General features: G+C 36.7%; 1 protein-coding gene across 16 annotated transcripts in view; it reads right to left on the reverse strand.

The window, feature by feature from the left end:
• DMD (dystrophin) overlaps positions 1 to 23,329 on the reverse strand; it is a 2,138,536-nt gene that overhangs the window by 1,343,737 nt on the left and 771,470 nt on the right. For all 16 annotated transcript variants that reach the window (XM_058713880.1, XM_058713888.1, XM_058713887.1 and 13 more), the window contains one exon: positions 11,344 to 11,467. In XM_058713880.1, coding sequence (XP_058569863.1) covers positions 11,344 to 11,467 — 124 coding nt within the window. The remainder of the gene's footprint in view (positions 1 to 11,343; positions 11,468 to 23,329) is intronic.

Raw genomic sequence — 23,329 nt, forward strand, 5'->3', positions numbered from 1 at the left:
TGATTTTATGAAGAGTTTCATGAAATAGGATTACTGGATACAAGGTCAAGAGGACAAAATGCTTAAAAAAAAAAAGCCTATAGACAATAGGATATATCCAATCAGGAAAAAAAAAAACAAACTAATAAACAAAATACTAATTAATATTTAGCCAAATAAATAAATGAAATAAAATACTGTAAAAGGACAGTCTTCATTTCTGTTTTTGTTTTTTTTTAAGTATTTATAGCCTATCTGGAAAATATACTTTTTATGTTACACTGTCAAGGGCAGCAAATGAAAATTCAGGTTCATGTCATCAGTAGGGAAACTCTAAAAGTGATAGACACATTTTAATATCTTGGATTCTACTTGAAAATTTCAAAGCACACAGATTGTGGTGTTTGGGGAGTATATGCTCCCAGGATCCCATACCAATTAGCAGGTGAAACTTCTGGGTTACCTTGAAAGTCATTTTCACAAAGGCATTATCAAATTGTTGACACAAGTATTTGCACAACCCTGGGAGGTCCTAACTTTCTAGTAGAATTGAGAAGTCCATGAAAATAAAGTAGCCACAGCATTTTGGTTAAAGGTAAGAACCTAGAAGAAGTTCCAAAATTCCCATTTTCTCAACTTTCAATTTTTGTCTTCTAAATTCTCTGTTCTTAGAAAGTAGCTTATTGGCACATGTTTTCAGTACTTTAAATTTATTCTCCATTAAAACGTAAATGCTATTATTTGCCAAGGACTCTGAGAACTTTAGAAGAGAAAACATTAGCACATTCTAAATAAATATATAACATTCACAACTACCAAGATCTATAGCAGGATCTGGGGTGTTCCACATTTGAACTACATCAGCAAAAGGGGGGCCAGAGAGAGAAGAAAAAAAATATGTTTACTCCAAGAGAACAAGAACAACAAACTGGTATTCTCCTACTGAAATAGTGTTACAGTTAGCCTTTCCTATCAGGAGTTTCTATTTTTACTACAGTGAGGTTCTGGTTTTTGTTTTTTTTTTTAACATGAAATTATACAAAGAGTAGAATCAGAACACTGTATTGTCTTTATAAGGGATGAAAAAATTATCACTGTCCTTCTACATGTCATGATCATCATCATTTTATTCTAAGCATCTAATTGAATAATCAATTAGTATCACTAACAGAAAGGAAAACTTCTAACTGATTATTTCAGGGGTAACTAGCTTGAATATCTAGTTTGGTTAATCACATTATTCTAGTTATTCTAATATACATATAATAACAATAACCATCACAATAAAAGAATAAGTTATGGAATAGGTACTCTTGCTCTTAAAGTTTGACAGAAGAGCAAAGTGAGGCACACACACCAAATGGCAGTTTATGTGCATTATTTCATACGTATTTCATAATAATTCTGTAGGATAGAAGGAACCAGCAGTGTCTTATCCTCTTTCATACCAGAGAAAACGGAGCATCACCAAGATTAAGTCATATATACAAGATCGTAGAAGTAGAAGGCTTTACATCCAATCTTAGAACGCTGATAATCTATTTACAAGTTCAGCTCTCTTTTAAACACACTTTGTTGCTTCCAAGGGTATTCCAATGAAAATTAATCAAACAGCTGTGAACCTATCCAACCACAACTCACAGCAAAAGTTACCCGATAGTTCAGATATAGTCAAAGATGACATTCAAAATATTTAACCAGCAATGCAGTCTGGGCTCCAAGGTATCAGAAGGAGTTCCTGATCACTCAGAATGGACAATGAGTGCCTACAGGCTGACTGGCCACTCTGTGTATGGCTCAATTACCGTACCCCGATCCCGGATGTCTATTATACACAAACTGAGTAACGGGTTATAAATAGAGACATAGGTCTGAGAAAGAAGCATTTAATGGCCACGACGTCATCTGTCAGTGTGTAGATGCTATCTGGGTTCTCCTAAGTAACATCACTTTCAAGGGGAATGTTGGAAAATAAAGACAGGTATTGGCACAAATGTACCTTGAGGGGTATGAGCAAGACAGTGAAGAGTCCAGAAAACGTTTCATTTCAAACACAGCTAGCTATAGGTGGTTGATGAAAAGTGAGGAAATTTAGGGTAGCAAGGAGACAGTAAAGAAGGTAATGAAAAGTTTTGGAGTCATTCTGTTCTCAGATGGTTTGAATTCCATCTCCACTGCTTACCAGCTGTTTGACATTTGGAAAGTGATTCAACCTTTCTGAGCCTCAATATTTTCTATGTAAAATAACAATAAAGATACCTACCCTCCAGGGATTCTGACAAGATTAAAGGAGGCTCTTCAAATAATTTATCTCCCAAACTGGGACAATTCTTGCATAGTAAAATGGAAATCTAGAAATAATTAAGCTGTAACAAATGGAATGCCACAAACGGAGAATGGCCCAAACTGCCACATGTGGGCATTCTACTGAACGGTGATTTGAATAACTTTAAAAACAAGTTTAGGAATCAATTTTGATCTAAGAGTAGATTAGAGTACCTTGCCCATGAAAAGGTGTGACAAGAATCCAAGTAACCACATACACAAAGTGTTAAAGAAGGCTACTAAATAAAAAGCACTGACATTCCCTTTTTTGCTGGATCCAGACACATACTCATTCTTTCTCAAATGAAATATATGAATGTCTGTGTTAAAATAGGTCAGATTACTAGTTCCTGATGCTTCTACCTTCTCTCATTTTCTCAGAGAAATATATGTAAAATGCAAAGAAAAAGTAAAATCAAAATCACGTGACCACCACAAAGTGCAGAGAGAAACAGGATTCTGGAAAAGGGAAGGCATAACCCTTACTTTAAAGAGGCAGGTGCCACCAAAGAGAAAAAGGGGCCCTCCAGAATTCTCCACTGCAAAGTACAAATGAGCCCATGGCAGAAGAGAAGATGAAAGAAGAACAAAAAGAAAAGAGAGAAAGAGAGAAACTGGTCCTCACACCTGTTCCCTTATTCAGTGCCATCAAAACTTCCTATTAATGACACCATTAGCCCCCATGCTACCACATTCAGTGGCTGATTCTCAATTCTCAACTTGCTTTAATGCCATCATTTGATCCACAGGATACTTCTTCAAAATGTTTCTTCATTTGCTTTCCTAGATGACAAGTACACAGTTTTACTCCTATGTCAAGGACACTCCCTTTACCCAATTTCCTGTGCCGGTTCTTTCACATTGCCCTGGATAGATGTATAGAGGCTACATCTAGAGCGTCGTTGTTTCAAGCCAAAAGCTTATAATCCTTCCTGACTGTTCTTTTTCTCTCAAACCCCATATCCAATCAATCCCTCAGAAACTCCTGTTGACCCTAACCTCAAAACACATCCAGAAAATGATGTTGTTACTGTGCTCACTACTACCACACTAGTAAAACAAAACAAAACAAAACAAACAAAAACCCTCCATTATCACTAAGTGGTCTGGATGTTTCCAAACAGCCTACTAAATGGTATTTCTACTTCCATCTTTGCTTTCTGATGGTATATTCTCAGCACAGCAGACCGAAGAAGCCAGAAACAATGGAGGTCAGCTCAACTCTCCAGTGGCTTCCCTTCCCTCTCTGAATAAAAGCCCAAGTCCTAACCAAGGTCCATCTTGTATTAACCTCCTTAACTTCTCTGACCTCAGCAGCTGTGACCCAACACCCTAATTCTTCAGCTCCGCCACATTCTGTGGTTCTCTGACACTCTAGGCAGGCTCCTCCCTCAGTCCTATCCATTCTCTCTTCCCTCTCCATGAAATGCTCCTATCTCAGGTATCTATAAATCACTCACTGCTTTTAGATCTTTACTTAAAGGTCACTTTCTCAGGGAGGCCGGCTATTGCTACTCTATCTACACACACACACAACTTCCTAGCCCTCATTCCTCCTTTATTTTTGCCTCGGACAATTATCAATAACAGTCTATATATTTTGCATATTAATCTTGCTTAATTTTCATCTTCCCCACTGGAAAAGAAATTATATAAGATCAGGTATCCTCGTGTACCTCCTTCTTCATGTCATGTCCAGTACGCAGAAGAGGATCTGGTACATAGTAGACACATAGTAAGGTGAGGTCTACTGTAGCATAAGGCCTCCATATAGAATATTATTCTCTCTCCCACCCTCCCCACCGTTAAAATGCTCTATGAAGGTGTAAATGTAGAACAAAATCAGTGACCGCAGAACCAGCCTAGGAGGTTAAGTGCTGCAAGCTCAATAAAGGGAAGCTGGATTAAATGAAAGTCTTCTAGAAGATGCAGGTTAGATCGGGAATTGGGCACATTGGCCCGCTTTCCAACAGGACTGTTATGAAGTCCTGATAGCAGTAATAAGCAATTACCCAAAGAGAAGACAAATAGCACCACATAAAATTCATTAAATCAAAACTTAATAGAATCCTACCTTGGATGAGGAAAAGAAAACAAAGAGAGAAAATAAAACAACATAATGCTTATAATATTTGTTACAGAGTAATGCAAAAATACCACACTGCAAAAACTAGGGAGTGTAAACTTCCAACGATGGTCTACCAAACAAAATTTCAGCAAACTTTTTTGGCATCCTCACTGAGACATCATGGAGTCCATGCCAAAGTAATAGCAAACTGGCAGCCTAGAAGAGCTTGAGTTCCACAGAAATGGAATGAAATTTCAAGATCACAGAGACACGGATCTCATAAGGAAGAAACTAAAAACGCATTACCCATGATCCAAACTCATACTGGAGTTTGTAAAATGTAGAACTGACACTAAACAAAAGAGACTTTTTCATGACTATGGTACTAACCAGGATTCTTTGGACCTCAGAAACAGATAAACAAGTGTTCCAGTTGGCTGGTAGAGAAGAGCATATCTTAAAGTACCCTAATTAAGTTGTTCCTGCATTTTCAGATCGTGTCATACTAGGCTAACATGTCAAAATGTTTTTTTGTTTTTTTTTTTTTTATCATTAGAGAATAAGAGTGACAACTGTTAATTGGTCTCAGAAATTTGGGCACTATATTTTTCTTAGGTATTTTTCTAGTTTTTAACCATCTTCAGTCTTTACTCCTCTTCTATGGCTCACTTTCTCTCTCTCCACTTTCTCTCTATAGACAGACACATAGATAGATAGATAGATAGATAGATAGATATGTAAACATATATGTGTGTGTATACACACACAAACACACACACACACACACACACACACATTTATATATTAGCTTTCCCCTTGTTTTCAAGGCCAAAATATCAACTGAATGCTTTTCAAGCATGACATCCATTTTGTTCTATGCATTTCATCTTCACTGTTAGTCCAAGTATCTCTAGTTAGATTTCTCAACACCATACAGAGACATCTTTCATGAAGGGCACCAATTTTCTTCTTGCCAAGAGCAATGCTTCTTCGAGCATTAAGAACCGATGACTAAAACTACCATTTAGAAATCACCTTGTTCAGGAAAACATCTCTGCCCTAGACATTATTATCTTTCTATAATCTTTCTTCCTCAGGAAACTCATCCAGCTTTTCTGTATATCTGTTTCCCTATCTCTGTTTATCGCATGTGTATGTGTGTGTGCGCATACACATACACAGTATTTTTAATCTTAAAATTCCATTTTATAATAGAACATACACTTTTGAAATGATTTTTCTTAACAGAGTATTAAATACTTTAGTCAATATATATTTAATATATAAGCATAAGTTTAGAAGCTGCTACTCACATTCTAAAGTATCTAGTACAGATAATTTCAAGAATACAATAGCTAAAAAAAAGACATCAGTGAACCATTCCATAAGGAATGTATCATTAATTTCAAAATATATTAAAAACACATAAAAATTCTTGGAGGTATCAGGCAATTAAAAATTCTAAAATGTGTAACTTCAAGTGCAAAATAAAAGGCAAATGAGTTGTATTATAATATAAAGAAAGAAGAATCATAATTAAGTTTTAAGCAAAGTATACAAAGAAGGGAAGTTTACTCATTCTCTAATAAGTTGATTAAAAACACTCTATGACCTCTTCCTCCTTCTTTATCAGCATCTTTTAAAAGCCCCCTCTTTTCATGACATCTTCTCTAATTAATATGAAAGTAAGTTCCAGATTCCCCAGAGGCCTACCCTGACTTTAGAAGCAATTAATTTTCTATTCACTTAACATTCTATAATGAAGTTTTGCCCTTTGACAGAAAAAGTAATTTATTCACTCAAATGTTTATTCAGAAGTTGTTATATCCTTCATATTGGTAGCAGGGCTTGACTTAAAATGTGCCCGAGGAACCGAAAAAAAAATCACTTATTCCTATAGTCAAACATCAGTTGTGTTAAATACCAGGCCCTATATTAGGCACTGGCATGTCAAAACCAAAGGAAGCCAAGCCAAAACAAACAAACAACAAAACCAAATTAAGTTCCCATCCCTAATGTCTAGAAACTCACACTCTAATCAATGTTACAATGGCCAGCAATCAGTTTGGATAAGTAAAAAGGAATTACATCATGGTATCCTTCATAAAGGCAATGTGAAAATACTGACTCTGTCAATGCCTTCCGGCCAAAGGCCACCAGGAACATGTCTATAGATTAACAAAGTTAAGTTGAAAGGTGTAGGGCTGTAAGAAGATAGAAAGACTTTATCGGAGTTGTGCACATGTAAGGTGAGGGGGTGGTCAAGGAAGTAATGAGATGTTGTAAGGAAGCAGAAGTGCTTCTATGACTGGGTATCTTAAAAGGTTTTGTCTAGGCGGCAAGAACAGGGTAAAGAGACTAAAGCTAGGATTAGTAAGGCGACATAATTTGTCCTATCAGTGAAGATGGGGGACATGCAGTCACTTGGGATGGCTTTCACAATGATATTTTTTTTGTGTCTGTACTGAAACATGATTATAAAACGGTCATTTTTTGTCTTGATCCATCACAATCATGAAGTGGTCTTGTCTAAGTGTTGGCATTCGGAGTCGTTGTGCATATTCAACAGGACAACATCACAGACTAGCTATGAGCACGAGCTCATAGAGCTCATCGAGCATCTCTCGGTCCTAACTGAAGAAGCCAAGCCAGCTCCTGATTATCAATGGCTGCTTTCTGCTTTCTCAAATGAATATCAACAGAGGCATAACAGGGTAATATTCATGTCTTACTAAGTTCGCTTTGACAGAACTCATGCTAAAACTTCTAAAGGAATACAACATTAGTGGCAGGGAAGACCACATAGGGATTGGCATCTTAAACAGAGGTGAGCCATGATACTAGCTTCAATGAGGGTTGTAGTGATGCGAATAGAGAGAATAGGACAGTTTCAAGAGCTGGTAGGAGAATAAAATTAATTGAACTTGGATAGACTGGCAAATGGTAGGAAAAGATCTAGATGACCAATTAGCTTTTAGGTTACTGGACTAGGGTGTCAAAACAAAGAAAGGAAAGAGAAATAAAGGAGGGCTGGGGAGATCATGAGGTTTATTTTCAGTTTTCAGGCAAATATTCAATTAAAGTCTATTAGGCAAGTAAGCAAACGGGCTTGGGCTTTAAGGGAGAGGCATGAGCTAATGATACAAAGTTGGGGTTCATTAGAAAATACATGTTATTTGAGTAGGAGGGAAAGAGGATAATCCAGAGAAGAAAAACAAGACAATAATTGTGTAGAATATCACTATTAAAGGAAAAGGGGATAAAACAAATGACCAAAATGTTCAAAAGGAGACCAGTAGATAATGGTAGCCCATAAACCCAGAGAGTAAAGAATTCCGTGAAGGATAAAGAGGTTAATAGAATCTAGTCCTGCAGAGAAGTTGAAGAACATAAGGCACAAAAATGGGCCTATGTGTTTATAGGAGAGGAGGGGTTTAGTGAAGATATGGACATATGGCTGAATGGAAGCAGGTTCTTTAGGACATACACACAGATTAGCCTTGACCAGCCAAAGCACCATCTCTTCCAACAAGACAAAGGAGGTAAAAAAGGAATATGAGAACAAATACCCACAATTTGTGAGGTATTATCTTAAAATAAGAGGGAAAGTCATCTACCATAAATGGTGGGGAAAAGTTTAGGAGATCCACTAAAAACGTGAAATAACTGTTGACAGAAATAGGGAAGAAAATGTACTAGGAATGCATGAAAGCTTATGGAGAAGTACCAAGCAATCTGTGTAAATACCGTATTTCAGGAAAAGAGTCATGTCTGGCAATGAAACATCTATAGTTATGCAAGTGGGTAGCTGAATTGAGGAGATTAGGGAAATGGCAACTTTTGTAGATAGCAGGACACCCTACGGGGTCTGGGATTTTTATGGACGAAGGTACAACTTGAGTGGAGAAGATGGTGATCCTAATGCCAAAGTCTTCAATGAGAAAAATAATATTATAAAATGGTGATAGATGGCTATTGGGCATCAAACACAAGGGAAGAGATTTTTACATAGAGAGCAGTGCCTTTGGAATTGGCCCTGGGAAGTGAGGAAACGAGCACATCTAAATGAGTGGCAAAGTCAAAGAGTCATGAGTGTTAGTGGTGTTCCTGAGGGTCAAAGTGGTTTCCATGGATGCACAGAAGGAGTACACAGGACAGAAAGTTTCCTTCTTCAGAGTACAGAGGGACTGTGAGCAGGAAGGCACGAAAAACAAGCGAGGCAGAGGAAAGAGAGTGTAAAAGAGCAGAGAGATGAAGATACAAGAAAGCACAGATGAATGGAGAGACCTCTGTTCTGGGTGGTAAACCCGGATAATTGAAGTAAAAGAAATGTAGAAAGAATTGGCTTGAATATTTCCAGGACAACTTGTTTAAAAGTTGATTTGGTGTCAAGGGAGCATTGGCTCCAGAAAGAGCCCAAGGTCTGTTGACCTTAACAGCTGGTATGAAGGCTTTCAAGAGAACACTGTACAGGTGTACAATCACCTTATAGTAAGACTACACTGTTATTTCAATTCCTACCTTATAATACCATGTGCTCAATTCAAAAAGTTGAGTAGCTTTACCTATGAAGTCAGATTGCAATTCTCAACTGTGGTGACATTAACACAATGAGTAAAGGAACTAGGAGTCTGGTAAAGTCCCATATTGTGCCTTAGAGTACTGATTCGCAAATCTTTATGTACCAACAAATCACCTGTGGATCTTGTACAAATGGAAATTGAGCCATTGGGTCTGAAATCACGTATTTCTTTTTTTTTTTTTTTTTTTTTTTTGAAATCACGTATTTCTAATAAACTCACAGATGTGGCCAATATTGGTTGCCCAGGGACCACTTTGAGTAGAAATGTCCCCTAGAATTCAACTTTTAAGTAAGTGTATTATGTTGATTATATGGATAAAACACATGGCTAATAGATAAGGAAAAATTATGTTAGGTTAAAAAGTACTTAAAAGTGAACTGATAATGTTCGAGGATATTCTAACTGGTTGAAAACTCATGAAAGTAATACCTGAAGTAAGAAGACAAGAGAAAGAAAAAAAAAAAAGAGAGTGATATTTAGCCATTTTTAATGGACACCTAAAAAAGAATACCATTCAAGTTCATGAGACAGGCCTCCCATGTATTCAAAGTAAGTTACATACACTGACAGGTGAACAATTAAGAAAACTAATGTACGCTTAAACTGCATATCCATCATCATTACTATGTATTTCTCTCACGGATTTTTAATACATATATATTATATTTAGCCTGAAGCAAATGTCTAGGTAAATCATTTCATGCCCTATTTTAGTAGGCAATTAAGAATGATGTTGTTATTTCTGAAAATGAGAGAAGTTGATAAAGGTGACTCATGCAGCATCAGAAAACCACTCATACAACATTGTACTTTTTTTTTAGTACTTTCAGTCTGTCATTGCTGACACTATTGATTAAATGCAAATTGCTTCTAGGTAACCATATGATAACAGGAAAATTTTGAATTTATATTCTTGAAATGCTGGAACTCAATTTTCCTGCTTGATCAGAGCTGTTTTAAGATACAGAAATAGGATGACAAACAGATAAGTAGATTATTAAGATAAATTTTAAAAAATGTAAATTAGCTAATAAAATGTCTACCCAAGGTGACTTATACTTTCAGTGGCCAAATTTGTCACATGAACTTTAAATTGTATCTAGAGTTCATCTTCTCTAAGTAATTTTCCACTCATAGAATTTCCCTCCACAATCCTAACAAATAATATACCTCCAATAAGTATACATTGAAATAACACTATTTTGCTAATTTTCTACCATATATATATTATGCTCTAGTTTAATTTTAAAGCTAAAACATTCATAACATAATCATAATGTTCATTTCCTGAAATTGTTTATAATAGTCTATTATTATACTAAGAACATTGTATATAACTAATAATGCATTTAAAATAACTTTCCAATGTATAAATAGTTAACTCTGAGACATGTTGGTGGAATAATCTGCGCCCTCCACCTCAAGCAGCCTAAAAAATAGATTATTTTCTCCTAGAAGAAAATCCTTTCTTGTTCTCCAAATGTTCCAATTCCACAGCAAGTATTAGCTTGTATCTAAGAAAGTGTTGTATTTGTAACAACCTAAGGGAGTTTGTATTGTATGAAACTGACTGCTCAAAACATAAAGCAGAGTTATCCACTCATGTGACCTTCCTATAGCTAAAACTATTTGACATTCAGAATATTTGTTTCTTTAGCCTGCCCACTATGGAGTATTTACTGTGCCTGTTAAAACTCTCTCACAAACAATTGCCAAAATGGATGTGTTATAATCGTGAAGTTGAAATATCAAAGTCCTGATAATGTCCTTGAAGATGAAGCAGCACTTATTAAATTAATAAAAATCCCTATTGTGAAGGACACAACTATGATGTCTCAGTAGAGAATAAAAATAGCAAACCACCTCTTGCTATAAATAAATACTGAAAAAAGGCTGGACATCTTTTAGTTATGGTAATGCAATACATAAATATCTGGAAAATGCAAATCTGTTATGACAAGTACTAATGAGTATAAAGAATAACTTTTGGATGATAGTGAAAGCATGAATAGGGTCTTAAGTATATTTAAGGGTCTATATACTATTCTGCAAGCTTGCAAACTCCCAGCCTTGAGGTGACAGAACAAGACATGAAGGAAAATCAATATGAGTTCATGTTATAAAATTGTTAACTTACAGCTAAATAATATAAAAGTTAAAGAAGGCTTATGAAAAGCAATCCTGCTTAGTCACAGCACAACCAGGAAAGATTTCTCTATGCTAAACTCTGATTCTGCTTGATATGCAAAACATATGTTAAAGATATATTTAAAAGGACTATATCATACTGCTTTAATCTTTTCAACTGATAGAATGAGACAGTACAAAGCACAGAGTTTACAAGCAGCAAAACTTAGGAAAATACATAAAATTTAATGCATAACCTACATTGACTTTTTCTTTAAGGTCTGAGAAGTTGCCTTCCTTCCGATAGATTGCAAATTCAGGACTCTGCAACACAGCTTCTGAACGAGTAATCCAACTGTGAAGTTCAGTTATATCGACGTCCAACCTAAGACAGGAAAAAATAAGGGTCATTATTTCTTGATTATCTCTGTCTCCTGTAAGAAAAAAAAACAAAAAACAAAAAACAATCTATTCACATTACCATTCTCCTTCCAATCTGAGACTCCTGCCTGATGCCCCTGTTCCTGTTAATAGCACTACCATTTCCTAGTTAGGTAGGCTCAAAATTTGGAATTAGCTTTGATCTCCAGTCTTATGATCGTGGAGTTCATTTTATTAATTGCAATGTAGCAACTGCCTCCCTACAGCATCTCCTATAAGCTATCACTCAGCCTCTGTTTGAATGTTTGCAGTGGTTGAAAAATTAGTACTCCCCAAGATAACCCTCTTTCTTTCTGGAAAGTACTTACAGTAAACAAGTAATTCCGGTCAGTAGCTCCCATTGAACCATACTTGGATATCCATGCCTTTATGCAGTCTCCACCAATACAGACTCTGAAATGGGCTCTGTGACTTGCTAAAGCAAACGGGATATTACTAAGGGTAATGCAAGCAGAGACTTGATAGCTGCTTGCGCTGTCAATCCTGTCCTCTTAGAACATGCACTGAAAATGCAACTGTTACCTCAGAATTCCAATGCCCCATTAAGGAAGCTCAATCTAGCCAGGTGGAGAGACAACATGAATGAGAACGAGGCACCACGCATGTGAATAAAACTTTCACCTGTTGACCCATCTCAAACACCATTGAATATAACCAAATGATTCTCCAGCTGATACCAGAGCATCAGAACTACCCAGAGAACCCTGCCCACGTTGCAGAAGTGTAAGAAAACATAAAGAACTGTGTTTTAAGCCACTAAATATGGTGGGTTGTTATGCTGCAATAGACATCTAATCACATGCCCTAATATTCACAAACATTCTTTTATTGCAGAGACCTATAGAGTCAATGGGATTTAATGGTTGGATCAGGTCATTCAGATATAGTTAAAGCAGAGACTGGAGGAGAGTCATGGATGGGTTGCAAGGGTGGAGGATGTCTGTGCATCACTTGAAATTCCAGGCACAATTCTAAGTGTGTGTGCATGTTTTCTTGAGAAAGAGTCCCTAGATTTTATCAGCACCTGTAAAGAACCTATGAAAAGAGAATTTAGAAATCATCTAATCCAAGTTTATTAAAACAACAGGCAAACAAAGTCCCCAGAAAAATATTTACTCGTATTTCATAGGCAATTTGTGAAGTAGAACGAAAGTACAGATACAAAATTTAAGACCCCAAGTAATGTACTTTAATCACCATGCTGTATCTTCTTATCCAATACAGCACTCAAATAGGTGAAATCAACTCTTTAAAACCCCTAGAAAATATCTGACAGTATCCTACCCTACTTCTCATTACTTCAACAGCTAATTCCATGGCTTGCCAGTCTCTTACTTAAAATTTGGTTCCTAAAGAGATCATGTGAGTAGTGTTTAGTACAATCAGGAAAGAATACACAATTATCTTCTTGGATATGCAGCCTATGAGTTCAACTAGTGTTTTGATTTCCACATTAGACTTTTAACTCACACTGAAGTTAAACTGAGCTAAAACTTTCCAGAATTTTTCACATAAACTATCACTAAACCAGTTCTCCATAATCACAAACTTAGAAGCTGATTTCTTGAATTCAAATTTCAGGGCTTTAAATCATATAAACCTGATGAAATTGTGCATATTAGTTGCAGGCTACTGTTTTAACATTAAGCTAATACAGAGCTTCAGAGAGCACAAAACACTTCCAAAAACATATTCTCTTTTTACGTTCTTAAAAAAGCCCGTGGTAAGATCTTATTAATCTCTCTGCTCATGTAAGGAGATGGAAGCTCAAAGAAATTGAACTAATGAATCTCAGACTGTTAGTACTATGGAGAAGGAACTTAATTCATCTTGTTTACCGTTATATCCTTCACCTCAAAAAAGGCCTGGTTCAGAGTAACAAGTATTTACTGAATGAACGTTACCCAACTAGAAACAGAAGGAACAGAGATTTGAATTCAGAGATTTCGACTCCAATCCCATGTCACTGAAAGTCAAAACTTTTCTATGCATGTGGACTGTAAATATTTATGGATTTTTATTTTATCATACATGGTGATTCTTATCTTCCCTACATTTATTTTTTCTCCCTCTAAGGTCAGTTATTGGGTTTCCTATTTCTTCATTCAAAATGGTGATATTGAAACAGAATCCTCTTGCAGGCTTCTTAACATCTCTTTTTCTCTCTTTGATGTTAACTCATTAAATCAAATCTTCGACTCTGGTCATGTAGCCACCTACAAAATTCAGTGCATGTTTTCCATAAGAATGTGTTTCAGAAAGCATTTTTGCTTTTCCTTTCCTACAGTATAAACTTCACTGTTTCTATCTGGCTGCAGCCATTCACATGCTAGTGCATGGGGCAAGGCAGAAGTGTTGAGATGTTAATACCACTAGGGTGAACTGAGGGTTGATGGGGGGTGGGAGTGAGGGAGGGTGGGTGATGGGTATTGAGGAGGGCACCTTTTGGGATGAGCACTGGGTGTTGTATGGAAACCAGTTTGACGATACATTTCATATTAAAAAAAAAAATACCACTAGGGTGACACCAAGCGAGAGCTGGGAATTGGTAGATAAATATTCCAGCTCCCTTGCCCTTCAGCATGACCATCATGATCAAAGTTACACACAGTGCCTCAGAGGGTTCCCAGAAAGACTCCTCTCCAGTTGCCTCCAGCAATAACCCATGTGTGTATCCTTTATTCTTTTCCTAACCTCACTTCTCCACTTTGCTTCCAATTCTCCCATAAACTATTTGCACCTAGATCTTTGTCTCCAGATCCAGTCCTGGGGCAATGCAATGACCAACAGCCTCAAATGAACCCAGGATTCTGCCATATTGAGTTGTTTTCAACTTGAACTCTGACTCTCCACAGGAACTATTTTAGACTTTTTCTAAAGATCTCAAAGCACTAACTCATCCTCCTTCTCCAGCTATCCACAGATGACATTTTTTTATTACACCAAGTGCAGCTATCAGACTAGAATTTCTTCCACTTCCTATATTCAAATATTCAATCTTATCTGTGAGCACCCTTCTCATTCCCTTCTCTTATATTTGAGCCACTTTCCCTTCTTTATCTAGTCAGTCCCTCTACCTTCATTTGATACTTTATTCTCTTTCTTCTTCTCAGGCATGTGAGCCTCTCAAATTTTTGTTACCTGTCTACCATAAATTCACCCCTTCCCTTTCAAGTGAATTCTGCATACAGAAATTTAAACTTATTGACTCATACAGTCAATACTTTTGAAGTAAACTCTCTCCTGACCCTCATATTCCCTTGCAGCCATTGTCTTATCTTCTACACAGGCACATTTTTCAAGAGTGATGCAGTTTACTGTCAGTTTTCCACCTCCTTTTCACTCTTTCCACTCAATGTTGTTTCTCGCCAAAAACATTGCTTAATATAGCAATCATGTCACTGAAGCCCACGGAGAGTTTCAAGTTCTTGCTATGTAGCAACACTGAACACTGTGGACCACACTCTCCTCCTTTTGCCTCCATACCACTCTCTTCTATTTTGTCTTCTATTTCTATGACACCGGTAATTTTTTTTCTTTGCAGGCTCATCCTTCTCCACCCACTCATTATGTACTAAAGTCATCAATCATCTTTTATTCACTATATTACTCTCTTTCACTAGCAATCTATTCATGCTCATGACCTCAATGGCAAGCTATAGGTGTCAATGACTCTGAAATATGTATCTCTAATTCAAGCACTTCTTCTGAGCTCCACAGCTCCATAATTCTAACATACCGTCTCCACTTGCTTGCTGTAAAAGCTCCTTCAACATAAAGTGTCACGACTTATTGTTTGCTCTTTTCCCCCAAACAGGTACTCTCCCAGTGTTCCTCAAATCTGTGAATGGCATCACCACCTGTCATCTATAACATCTTCCTCTCCTTACTCTCTCATAATCATTTGCAAAGCCTAATCCATCATTCTATTTCTTCTGAATGTGTCTGCTTCTCATGGTCTCCACAGCCGGTACCCTCATTCACCTTGCCATTAAATGTAATCAAAACTACTGCAATGGCCTGTCAACTGGCTCTGGAAAACCTTTCTAGAATCCTTCATCTAGTTCATGCATTGCTGGCAAATGGTAAGTTCTAAAAACATATCTGAAGGTACCTGGGTGGCTCAGTAGGTTAAGTGTCTGTCTGACCCTTGATTGTGACTCAGGTCATTATCTCATGGTCATGAGAGCAAGCTCCATGTCAGGCTCCACACTGGACATGCAGCATGCTCAAAATTCTCTCTCTCCCTCTCCCTTTGCCCCTCCCTTACTTGTTCACGAAACAAACAAACAAACAAACATAGCTGATTATGTTACTCTCATCCATAAAATCCCTCAAAACTGTGCATTTCTCTTACCATACAGACCAAAATTTCAATACAGTCCTGATCTGGCCATAACAGATTACTTAAGCTTATATTCTATTTTAGCCTTTATTCAAACCCTTCTAGAAACAAATCTCACTTCAAGTTTTTTAGGGAGCGCAGAACCACACTTAACTTTTGTCCCTACTCCAATGAAGTAAAATACTTCATTGACTCTTATTCACCCAGCCATTAGAACATTTCTGTCTTGGAAACTTAGCTGCTTAGCATAATCCACTTTGGCCACTTTGGTCAAACTTGTCCCTTTTCCTTGAAATCAGTGTGACCCAATTACACACCAAATACACTCTGACTCATAAAGGTGAGATATAAATATCAACCATTCACTGTCCAATTTTCCCCCTTTGGACTTGATCTCTTTGGTCTTATTCCCTGCTGATTTAGACTGCCTCTAAGAAAGACTGCTCAGTTCTACCTACAGGCCCACGAAACTAAAACTTAACTAAAGCTACATGGCTGGCATTACAGCTGGGAGAGATCTGCTAAGACCTATGGTGGAGAAAGTTTTCTACCAGCCAGTCCTGGAATTTACACTGGTCTTGTTGACACACATGTTATAGTTATCATTTTCCACCACCTCCAATCTATTTCAAAAAAAGCTATGTATTCAATTTGACAGTAAATAAATGTCATTCAAAAAGAAATCTTCTAAACACTTTTAGACATGTGTCTTTAGGAAGAATGTGAAACTGTGTATGTTTCCTTTTAAAACAAATATTTCCCTTCATTTCTACCACAGAGTTTACACTATGTGCTTACTATATGCCATCGTATTAACCTCCATAGATAACAGACATAAAAATGCATCCATCCACATGATCAAAAAGTGTAGTTTAGTAAACCACCTATTTGACAAAATAATGTGCTTTAGACATTGAACTGGGGCTCATATCACACTGTGACTTTTTTTTTTGGATAATCAAAAAACACCTTTTCAATGAATTAGGATTAAATCAGCTTCTAGACTAGAGGCTCTGTCCAGTAAATTGGTTATCTGCACACAATGAAGGCTTCGTGGAGTCAACACCATGGTAACCATCTGCTTGCTGCTCAGTCTGCGAAGATTTTAAGGGAGGACTGGGCACCACTTTGCACAGAGTTCTGATAATTCAGATCAAGTGAGGCAACAGGATGTGAAATTCCAGACAGGTCTTTCCTCATTCAATTTTTTTGTTTGTTTGACTTGATAAATTTGGAAAGAGGATGCACAAGGTGTCTGAACTCCTCTTTTACATAAGGATCCTTCAGACAGTGATTATACTCCTTTTATGATATACAGGTTTTTTAAAAGGGATTTCAAATTTTTCAAGGACAATTGTGAGTGCAGGGCTTTACCTAAGAAACAATGTCTATTCATAGGCACATAGGTTAGGATGTTACACGTTCTTTCTGAAATAGAATGAAACGAAATATCAATGAGTTTGTACTATTCTCAGCAGTTAGACTTTCTTTTTCTCTTTCCTTTCATGACTGTGACATCTGGATTTCTTTGGAAATAGGTGGAAGCCAAACCTAACTCTTACATGATTTAAGCTCTGAGCTATTCCTTACCTAATCCTGTTTTGTGCTTGTTTTTTTTTTTTTTTTTTTTTTTTTTCTGTTGCTACCATTTGGCCTTGTTGCTTCAACCATATCTCTGATTTGCTTAAACTTTCTCTGCCCCAATGTAATATACAGTCAGATTCCACTCCACTGTCTGTCATTTGACACCATCCCTTAGAGTTCTGGGAATTCAGCCGCTAGCACTGTCTTCCCATTCCAGTATTCTGCCAGTAGTCATTCTCATGTGTTGATACCAACAATGAGGATGGAAGGGTGAAGGGGAAACAGAGACAATTTCAAAAGGCCTCCCATGCTCTTTTGTTGAGCGCCAACATCCCACATTCAATGCTTTAGTCTCAGTGACATGACTGCTTTTAGCAAAATGAAGGTCGCCTTCTTGGCTCCTACTCAGATCCTGGCCTCTAACTAGCAACTGCACATTTATTTTATTCCTTATCAATTTGGCAGCTATTGCATCATCACTTTCTGTGGTTTGTCCCCTAGTTTTCAGTACTACTATTTTTTCAGACATTTCAGCTAATATATATGGCACATTAACAAACTCCCCTGATTTAAATACATACATGTTCATAAATAGGGTGCTATCTGCTCTTCCCAGCATTTTGCCAGTGGTGGTTTCTTTAATTTGTTTTAATGTTTATTTATTTTTGAGAGAGACAGAGAGAGAGACAGAGAGAGAGAGAGAGGGAGGGAGGAAGGGAGGGAGAGGGAGGGAGAGAATGAGCAGGGGAGGGGCAGAGAAAGAGGGAGACACAGAATCTGAAGCAGGCTCCAGGCTCTAAGCTGTCAGCACAGACTCCAACGCAGGGCTTGAACCCACGGACTGCAAGATCATGACCTGAGCTGAAGCTGGATGCTTGACCAACTGAGCCATTCAGGTGCCCTAACCAGTGGTATTTTCTACCATGCCCTGTACTACCTGAGGCTGGGTATTTAATCACCAGCTAAAGATATGATACAGATATAAGTCAGTTACCTTCTCAAATGCCCTCAAGAAAAAGACTGAAAAATTATTTTCTTTTTTTTTTTTTTTTTAAATTTTTTTTTCAACGTTTTTTATTTATTTTTGGGACAGAAAGAGACAGAGCATGAACGGGGGAGGGGCAGAGAGAGAGGGAGACACAGAATCGGAAACAGGCTCCAGGCTCCGAGCCATCAGCCCAGAGCCTGACGCGGGGCTCGAACTCACGGACTGCGAGATCGTGACCTGGCTGAAGTCGGACGCTTAACCGACTGCGCCACCCAGGCGCCCCTGAAAAATTATTTTCAATACCATATTAAATCTTGGATGCTGTGTATGTATTTCTTTTTTCATTAAATCGTTCATTTCTATGAGTTTTTTCTTCACTTTGAAAACTCTCATGAAATCCTCATTAATGAACTGATACATAGTAAGTTACTCATAATGGGCCTCTACACATACTTCTGTATGTTATTACAGACAGAATCTACCCCTTAAACCCAGTCTATCTTAATCCAACTTAAAGTTATTTGTATCTACTGAGAAATTTATGACTTCTTATTCTCTCTTTACAAAATGATTTTTCTTCTATATCTGTTGATGAGTACTCTGTCCTCCATTTTCCAAGCATGTTCTAAAACCTCATCTTTGCTATTATTTATGATTCACATGAAGTAACACTGTTTTCTTCTTTACAAAGACACTCATTACACAACTAAAAGTTCTAAGATCCCATAGATCCGAGAAGCAGAACTTTCAATTTTTATTATTTGCAAAGGATTTATTACTGAAACAAGGTCATTTTCTTTTTCTTTTTCTTTTTTTTAATTTTTTAACGTTTATTTATTTTTGAGACAGAGAGAGACAGAGCATGAACGGGGGAGGGGCAGAGAGAGAGGGAGACACAGAATCAGAAACAGGCTCCAGGCTCTGAGCCGTCAGCCCAGAACCTGATACGGGGCTCGAACTCATGGACTGCGAGATCGTGACCTGAGCTGAAGTAGGACGCTTAACCGACTGCGCCACCCAGGCGCCCCAAAACAAGGTCATTTTCAAAGAGGCCTTCCATTTTCTGGAAGTTTCAAACTATCAAAAACTATGTGCATATATACCAAATATTGAGAAGGTTGAAGTTTTCCCTTAATTGTATTGTACAAATGGACTCTACTTCATCCACTTAAATTTTCCATAATGACAATGCAAATTAGATCAGTTACATTTCCTTATGGTCAAAATTGGGACACGTGTGTGTGTGTGTGTGTGTGTGTGTGTGTGTGTGTATGTGTGTGTGTGTGTGAATATTTAGATATATATATATATTTTTAAAAACCCACAGAAACACATCCCAAAGAACTAGATAAATACTTGCACTTTAAAAAGTTATCATTTTTGGAATGTTTGATAGTATGTCATCACGTGAAACTTGTGCTGTATGCTAATTGTGCTAATTATGTCAGAAGAGCCTCTTAATGGGCACCGACTGTATTCTGTTAATTTTCTGTACAGTGACTGCCATATGAAGTATTAAACTGCACACGTACATAAACTGTAATCCAGTCACTTTCAATATACCATGTGGTAGTCATCATTCCCCAAATGTGTAAACTTTGAAAATAGAAATTCTCCAAGCTCCCAGACATAACTAATTTGATTAGTGAGCTAGGCTATGCATGGCCATTTTACATCTTTAAACACCTTTGAACAGAGAATTTCATAAAAAATCATGAGCCTCATCTTGAGAAGCCTGAAAGTAGTGTTGACTCTTGAGCATATATGTAAATTTTAACTAGCTAGAACATACACTTTCATGCTTAATGGAAACAAAAACTAATGCTCTTTTTCACTGGTATTACAACGTGGAAGACATCTTTTTGGAAGTGAGGTAAGAGCTCAAAATTTTGTTTATTATATTTTTAATAATTACCTTCCGCAGAGTTCTGGAAAATGAGAAAACATTTTAATTCCATATTGATGTATGAGTACTCTCTTGACCCCAGACCATGTGATGAATTCCTATCCACCTTTGAGATTTGGTTCACGATATACAACTTCGGTGAAGGTTTTCTTGATCAACCTCTCCCTCCCCTTCCCGTTTCAGCTTTCTTTCTGGGAAAGCTGGTCCCTCCTTATGTTTCCACATGTTACTTGCTTTCAAAAACTAAATAAACAGAATGCAAATTCAATTTGAATCAGAGAGCTCTAATAAAATATCAGATGAAATTCTGTATAAATTCTGTTAGTGCTAAAATCAAAGTATTTTTAAAACTTTAAGATGTGTTGAGTACATGGTAATTATTATACTTTCATAGTTACATGATATTTTAAGGGGGAAAATCTCATGTAGCCAAGAAAAAACAAGTCAACATTTCAATAAATACCTCCTTGAAACCAAGGTATTTTGTGTATGGTACAGACTCACAGATGTGTGTGTTTGTACAGTGTGGGTATGTTTTCCTTGGGGGGGGAGGGAGGAGACAGGGCCACATGATTGCCTTATAGTTTTTGAATGTGTGTGATGTATGTAAGTGTTTGTACGTGTGTATATATGTGTTTTAAATGTAAAAAGTAGTGCGCAGTGGAAGGTTACTCAACTGAAAGTGAGGTATCAAAGGTTTTAATCAATCATCTTGATCTGTATGGTGTTTTCTTAGGCAAATGACTCAACTTATCTGATCTTCCTCTACTTCTTCCTTCAAATTACAGAAGTTAAAAAGCTTTTTTTTTCCATCTAACTGGTGTTAAAATAGAAACGAACAAACACTTTTTGAAATTACTCTTAAATGTGTTTAGTTACCTCACTAATTAAAGCAATTGTGACCTGAGATACAAAGCTGAGGTCAGCTTTGCTTACATTGCAACATTTATATTCCAATTATATCCATCTGTTTATCTAGCAATCAAATTAAATAACATCTAAGGATGTTATAATTCCTAGTTATAATACGAACCCCATAAACTGTTCTCAACAGTTCACACAGACCTGAAACAAAATATGATGAATGAGAAAGGGCACTGTCCTCAATTATTATAAATTCGCTACATTAACAGTTCTATCAAATAATCTACTTTCCTTATGTTTGCATGATCTTATTTACAAGCTTAAACGTATTTCTAGTTTTATATGTGTAACTTTAAATGCATCAGTCATAAAATAATATGTTTCCGTACCATAAAATTTAATGATTCCAGATTGTGCAGAAATGCATCTTTAAAAGATACTAAAAAATCAATTTCTATGTAGTTTACCTTGTCCTGAAATATGCCTATTTAACATATGCTTCACAATCTGAATTCTAAACCCAAACAGGAAATTTGTCTTTAAAATTGTGCACCTTGTTCATTGTCAATTATGCCAAGCAAATTATATGTTTAATGTGTATAAAACGATGGCCTTTTAAAATAGATGCCCTCAGATAGAAACCCCAATTATCTAGTATTTTTAAGCTACAAATGCTAGAAAACTCCACGAGTTATCTGTCACTGATGATACTCACCTTTGTACCTCCTGGACAGCCGACTGCACTAAACAGAATGAAATTTCTACAAAATTTTGTTTCTCTGCAAAAAGTAACACTAAACTAAAATACTTGAAAATCTTGCAGAGAAAAATGACTAAAATAATCTTAATTGGGTAACAAACAGATCCCAATCATGAAAAAATCTTTTGGCCATATTTATTTCTAAAACATGGTAGGGTTGCAAAGAAGTCCATCTCACCTCTCTCAATATAACTTTCAGGAAAATATACCTTCAAAACTGAGGATATCCCCCCAATTCTAAGATGTCAGAACCAGATTAGAGGAATGAGGTTTAAAGCCAAGGAGCAGACAAGCATGTGGATGAAAACTGCATGACCCAGAGGACTGGAAATAAAATGTGGCTTAGCCACAGACGCCTACAGCCTATTTTTCATTTTCAGCAAATTGAAAGTCCCTTTGAAACACAGTTCTGTGCAGTGAAATCACCTTAACACAGGTTAATAGAAATATTCTCTTAAGTGATAGATGAAATCTTCTCATAGTAACAAATCTACAATCATACAATGCAATATGCTCAAGCAGAAAACTCTGAGCCATTTATTTTAAAGTCAAATTTGATGTTTATTTAAAACGATAAAAACAAAAAAAAGCTGTGTAAACCCTTGGGAGAAATAAATGTGGGTCACTAGAGGGCGCACACTCCCTTTCACAGCTTGTCTGGTCCTCAATTTGGCTTCTCTTTTATTTTCTTATCTACATAACGATAACATGGTGACAAATGGATTTTTCATGGGAGTTCGCTTACAGAAAAACATAAAATGTCCAAAGATATAGATAAAATGGTATAAAAAGAACATGTTAGTAAGACACTCTCAGATGCACAGTTAAAATGCCTTCAGCCATTTTAATCCACACACCAAAGTATCTTAAAGTCATAACACACAAATTCCTCTGAGAAAATGTCTTCAATCTGGGGAGACAGGCTTAATGCAAGTAATAGAGTAGCATTTTCTGGACTTTGTAACCAAAAATTTTTTGCCCAGTTCATTAATTTTACCTAATTTTGGAATGTCACACACTCATGCTCTATAAATTTGCTTACAATTACACTCCTGCATATCTAGATGTTAATCTTACATTCAATCACATTCAAAGAAAAAGGGAAAAACAGCATCTTAAGCATCTTGTTCATGTCACATACTTTCATAAACACACAAAATTCATCTCCCACAATAAGAGTATAAATTATTATAATCTTAATTCCATAGATTGACCATGAAGAGAGAGATTTAGAAACCTCCTCTACATTCAACACACAATGAAAAATGGAGTTAAAATTCAAAGCCAGGTCTGTCTAAAGCCAAAGATTTCCACTACACTACACTACACTTATTTTTCTTTGCTCCAAATGAAAAGAAA

This window comes from Neofelis nebulosa, chromosome X (genome assembly GCF_028018385.1).
Source record: "Neofelis nebulosa isolate mNeoNeb1 chromosome X, mNeoNeb1.pri, whole genome shotgun sequence".
Taxonomy (NCBI): Eukaryota; Metazoa; Chordata; class Mammalia; order Carnivora; family Felidae; genus Neofelis; species Neofelis nebulosa.